Source organism: Cenococcum geophilum, assembly GCF_001692895.1.
Source record: "Cenococcum geophilum 1.58 unplaced genomic scaffold K441scaffold_4, whole genome shotgun sequence".
Taxonomy (NCBI): Eukaryota; Fungi; Ascomycota; class Dothideomycetes; order Gloniales; family Gloniaceae; genus Cenococcum; species Cenococcum geophilum.
The window spans coordinates 2,161,482-2,167,122 of NW_027137562.1; the positions used below are offsets into that span (position 1 = coordinate 2,161,482).

General features: G+C 42.5%; 1 protein-coding gene across 1 annotated transcript; it reads right to left on the reverse strand.

The window, feature by feature from the left end:
* Window positions 1–2,446: 2,446 nt before the first annotated feature.
* On the reverse strand, window positions 2,447–3,513 carry K441DRAFT_627478 (uncharacterized protein). Its single transcript, XM_067646170.1, has 3 exons — window positions 3,166–3,513; window positions 2,954–3,085; window positions 2,447–2,883 (listed from the first exon to the last, which is right to left on the reverse strand). The coding sequence occupies exons 1-3, from the start codon at window positions 3,328–3,330 to the stop codon at window positions 2,545–2,547; spliced, it is 636 nt and encodes a 211-aa protein (XP_067508785.1). The 5' UTR covers window positions 3,331–3,513; the 3' UTR covers window positions 2,447–2,544.
* Window positions 3,514–5,641: the final 2,128 nt, after the last annotated feature.

Here is a 5,641-nt window from a genome sequence, read left to right on the forward strand (position 1 = left end):
TGCATAAGGCTCTACGCGAGGCTCTATATAAAGCTCTATATATAGAGGCTCTGTATAAAGCTCTGTATAAATCTCTATATAAAGCTTTGTATAAGGCTTTAGCGAGGCTCTATATAAAGCTCTACGTATAGAGGCTTTGTATAAGGCTTTATATAAAGCTCTATATAAAGCTCTATATAAAGTTCTACGTATAGAGGCTTTATATAAGGCTCTGCGCGAAGCTTTACGCATAGAGGCTTTACACAAAGCTCTATATTGGGTCCCCGCTATATTCCCAATAACCTCTATACATACCTCTGCTAAGTATACCCCCTATATACACCTAGGTAGCCACCTTATTTTTTACCCTTTTTTCCTTATATCCTCCCTACCTAAGGAGATACTAAAACGATAGCTAGTAGACGACCGTCGCTATCGCCAGACGACCGTCATCAGAGCTAGACGACCGTCACTAGAGCTAGATGGCCGGAGCTAGAGCCAGATGGCCGTCGCCAGAGCTAGACAACCATCGTTAGAGCTAGACGACCGTCGTTAGAGCTAGATGACCGTTATTATTGCTAGACGACCGTTGCCAGAGCTAGACGACCGTTATTATCGCCAGATGACCGTCGCTAGAGCTAGACGACCGTTGTTATCGCCAAACAACCGTCGCCAGAGCTAGACGACCGTCATTAGAGCTAGACGACCGTTATTAGAGCTAGATAACCGTTACTAAAGCTAGACGGCCGGAGCTAGAGCTAGATAACTATTGCTAGAGCCAGACGACCGTTGCTAGAGCTATATAACCGCTGCTAGAGCTATATAATAACTGTTTAAACGACTAGCTAGCGAATACTAATTAATTTAATTAATTTATTAAATTAAGGTAATATAGACAGGTAGGCATAGGTAGGTAGGCATAGATAGGTAGGCACAGATAGGTAGGCATAGATAGGTAGGTATAGATAGGTAGGTATAGACGGGTAGGTATAGATAGATAGATAGATAGATAGATAGGTAGGTAGGTAGGCAGGTAGGTAGGTAGGTAGGTAGGTAGGTAGGTAGGTAGGTAAGTAGGTAGGTAAGTAGGCAGGCAGGTAGGTAGGTAGGCAGTTAGATAGCTTTATATTTTATATAGTTATAATATAAATATATTTAAAAGTATATTATAGCAATCTGTGGAAATATATAATAATTTAGTTATTATATAATATAATATAATTTTATATAGTTATAATTTATATAGTTTGTATAGTTTATATAGTTTATATAGTTTATACAGTTTATACAGTTTATACAGTTTGTATAGTTTATATAATTCGTATAATTTATATAGTTTGTATAGTTTATATAGCTTATACAGTTTACGCGCTATTTATTTATAGGGTAGCAAAAAGCTAGCATTAGTTTAGTGGTTAAGCGTTTTGCTATAATTTGCTAGTAGTAGCTGCAAATTTATTGCGAAATGCGCGGTTTGTGCAAATCGCTAACGACTATATACGACTGCCTAAATCGCACAGTTTGCAGCAAATTGCCGCAATCTGTAATAACGCGCCTAAAAAAAAAATCCTAATATAGGTATTGGTGTTAGGGTAGGTATAGGAGCTAGTTGCGGCAAGGACGTATTTAGGTTATTTAAAGTGCCTCTCCCACTATATAGAGCTTTATTTATAGTATATAGCGGAGGAGTAGGCAAGTAAGCTTTACCCCGCCAATTAAAAATATAGTACTCTCGTTATATTGCCCTAATTGTCTTCCGCCATTAAGCTATTTTAGGGGTATCTTAACTATTCTAGCCGTAAGGTAAGAAGACGTCCTTAGTATTGGTTTTAGGTAAAGTATTTCGCTGGCGCTTTATAGGACGAGTCTCAGTAGAACCAAGCTCTGCTTTCCGCCTATTTAAACTATATTTAGAGCCCTAGGAAAGTAAGTAAAAGTAGAAGTAATATATAGGAAAAACACGCCTTTAACCGACACGATTAATATTACTTTAAAAGCTTAATAGATGGGCCGTTTTTAATAAAATTAATATAGGGTTATATTAAACAGTACTTATTACACTTAATTAAAGCAGGTTCCACTATAGGTAAGACGCATATAGTAGTATTAATAGAGATGTTAATAAAGAGGTTGATTTGTTAATAGTAAGATCTTAAATATTTTAATATTCGTCACGTGTATTCTACAGGTAGATACCGCCCGCGACTTTTTCTCTAACTAACCAGAAGCTAGCTTGGCGGGTTTTTCTAACCAATTAAAAGCTGGCTTGGCGGGAGTTTGAAAATTCGAACACCTACACCTGAAAGTATAGACCACTCGTACCTCGGGTCAATGAATATGAGGCTTCCGATTGATTGGGTTGGCTGCCAAGCCTCCACTCAACTCAATCAACGGTTGAAGTTTGTCGATTGATTAGCCACCCTGTCGAGAACTGATCAAAGAGCGAAGCGGACAGGCTGTGGAGCGTGCCGGGAAGACTGTATTAATGAATTGTAACTTGAGTGAAGTACTTGAAAATGCCTCGTGCATATGAACTTTACAAAAGGTCCGATATATTCCCACAGCTCATGCTCCTGTAGCCCCCTGCGTTTTCTTCCGTCGATGGAGTAACCGCCATCCATTTACATGGGCGAAGGCGCCTATTTTTTCACCAGATTGGCCCTTTAGCAAATCCTTGGGTGGATCCAATGGTGCGGGCTCCTCAATATTTTCTATTTCGATACGCACGTCCCGGTCGAAGTTATGCTTTTCCCAATTCCACCACAGACGCCACGAAAACGCGACTATTAAGGTCAATGGCACCGTTACCGCCCAGTATACCCAAAAATACGATGACACAACGCGACTACTCGACTTGTCGGAAGCTGAGGCCCCCCAGTTGAACATGCTCATGCTGAAAACCGTCTAGGAAGTACCACAGTTAGCGGGCACCCTGCCTCGGAATGGCGTAAACCAGGTGTCAGGGATGACGTACTGCGACAAAGGTTCCTGGAAGGAAAAGTGTTGTTATGAAGGCCAATGTTTTCATCGCGGTGCTGTCCCGACTACTCGAAGCACTCATCTTGGCGTTTAGTCGATTGTCTAATTGCGCAATGATGCTGTATAGCTAATGAGTGTTATTAGCGTCAACAATGTTCAATTCTTAAAGATTAATGAGAGATAGCATGAGACTCGGGGTAAACATACCACACCGAAATCCGCCTCCGCCCGTTCCTTCGAGCCAATGTTGTAGCGTCTCAGTCCTCGTGCAGCCGAGCCCAGATACTCGATGCATTCCTTTATCTCCCTATGTTCACTCAGGTGACTAGGATCATTAGTTGTATCCATGTTACCGGCAACATCGTCAAGCATCTGCGCGAGAAAATCCACGTATTCGCAATGCTAGTCCGATAATTCGCAATACCAAGTGATTTCGGTCATAAAAGTACTCATCTCGCCTGTCAGATTTCGCAGATTAACTCTCGTTTCTTTTATGGTCTTTTCTCCAACTGGATCCTCATAAGCCCCCGCCATATGCAAACGGCCTGCACGGCTTGCCCCTAGTCGGTACTGGATGCTGTTATAGCTGTCGCCAAGATAGAAGTAGCAGAATTTTTCAGTGCGATAAAGATGGTGCTGGAGCAGAATTGTGGGAAGCAGCATCGGCTGTGCAAGTAGTGATGGCACTGCTTTGATTAGATCGAATATCTCTGCTGACGGGCATTTCGACCATAGAGGAAAATCAGCTCCGCCTTGAATCACCCCAGTCCCGAGTAGTAGACCGGTGACAACGCCGGTAGCGAAGTCGCACGAGAGTGCGAGGCCGTAGTTGCCGACTTGGAATTTCTGAGGCGTTTTGACTACGATTCCTACAGAACTGTGAGAATCTATTCATAACCCGGATTCTGAGCAAAGTAGTCTTTGCCCCACCTATCCTTCTCAATTTATTAGGCTCATTTTTGTCATACTCCTTAAAACGAGAGCAAAGACCATGCTCATTTGTTAGCGCCAGAAGCGTCACATGAGGAAGGTGAAACTCCTCTTCTATTCTTAAATACGACTCTCTGCTCATAGAGAGGCTCGGCGGGTGGTAGGATATTCGTTCGGATATAATAAGCCGGACTCCGCCTACTAGCTTCGCGTCATGACTCGGGGGTTCGGGGGGGGATATTTGCCCTTTTGCTGGAGCCACTCTTCGATGTCGAAATCATCCAACCGACCATATCGGGCGTTATCCGCTGATATGGAGCAGCCCTAAAGATTCATTAGCTGAGGCTTTGCAAATGGAAGCGTAGGACAACAGGCTGGGTACAGGCGAAAACTTCCAGGCTTCGATGTACTCGACCTCGTTTGGTGGAGTTGACCAGAGCAGATGGCGCAGAGCTCCAGAGCGCGAAGTCGAAAACATTGATTTCACACTCGTCCTTTTCAGGGGTTCGTTTCGTTTCCCATAAACTTTGCGGTCCTTCGCGAGTTGCGGGAATAGCGTGCCAAGGCATCTCAGCTAACATCGCTTCTGGTTACAGTCGCCTGCAAAAGATCGTTTAAATATAAAGATAATATCTAATTTGATATAGTACTAAGCCTTACCTAATCCGTCTAATGTTTTAATAGGATTGGGTATTAGTTCTAAATAGTAATAGTATTAAGTTCTTAATAGTTAATATTGTAGAAGTAAAGGCCTCCGTCGAGCTTCTTAATAAAGGTTATAAAAGTAACTGCTAGGGACAAGCCAGCTTAGATAAATTCTTTTAATAGGTTCTTATCTAGGTATTTACGTAAGATAATGAGCTTATTTTAAGATATACTATATAGGGGCCTAAACACCGGCTACTTTCCTTCCTTAAGGGTAATCTTATCTTATACGCCGTCGATATAGGCACTATAGTAAGCGAACCAACCAAATCGTCTAGATTTTTGATGTTTTGGTGTCCGCGCACGGGCCATAGCTCGTGGTAGTGCCTCGGCGGCGCATATAATAGTTGTATAGTTGATATTTAGGTAGCTTATCGGCTTCTTTTAAAAGAAGACTTTTAAGGTACTTATAATATTCCTTAAGTACCTTTATAGTGGAATTAGTATACTTTTTTAGGGTAAGAGCTTTCTTAATATTAGCTATAGCAACTATAAAGATCTTATATTTAAGCCTTTAAGCTAGTAACGCTAACGGCGCGACTCCTATTATATAGATATCTATAGATAAGAAGGTAAGTTACTACAGTGATGTTCACGACCAGCTTCACCCCCCTTTAGCGAGCGCTGCGAGATTTCAAATTCGCTACGCGCATCCAACCTCGCTTGATTGCCACTAGCTGTACGTAGTACCTAGCGGCCACACGCAAGGACCTTTTTGGTTGCCCTGGAGAAACGCCTTAGTTGGCCAGGGGAATCAAATTAAAGACGTACGCTTCCTCTTCTCCCCCTTCTCCCCCGTAACTACGCCTCCCTTATGGCCGCCAAAACGCGAATACAACGCTGTCTCTGTAGAGAGGTTGATGAAATTTGGCAATATCATACGGGTGGAAACCTCATGATATCTGATGAAGATCACAACACTGCGGGATCGCGACGTTCTTGCAGCCAAGTATACGGCTTCGCTACAATTACTATGTACAGCTGGCGGCAATCAAGCGAGATTGGATGCGCGTAGCGAATTTGAAATCTCGCAGCGCTCGCTAAAGGG

Coding starts and splice junctions, on each gene's coding strand:
- K441DRAFT_627478 (XM_067646170.1), bottom strand. CDS start 3,330: ATGCTTGACGATGTTGCCGGTAACATGGATACAACTAATGATCCTAGT. Junction 3,086..3,165: donor CGGAGGCGGATTTCGGTGTG/GTATGTTTACCC, acceptor AACACTCATTAG/CTATACAGCATCATTGCGCA. Junction 2,884..2,953: donor TTCCAGGAACCTTTGTCGCA/GTACGTCATCCC, acceptor GGTACTTCCTAG/ACGGTTTTCAGCATGAGCAT.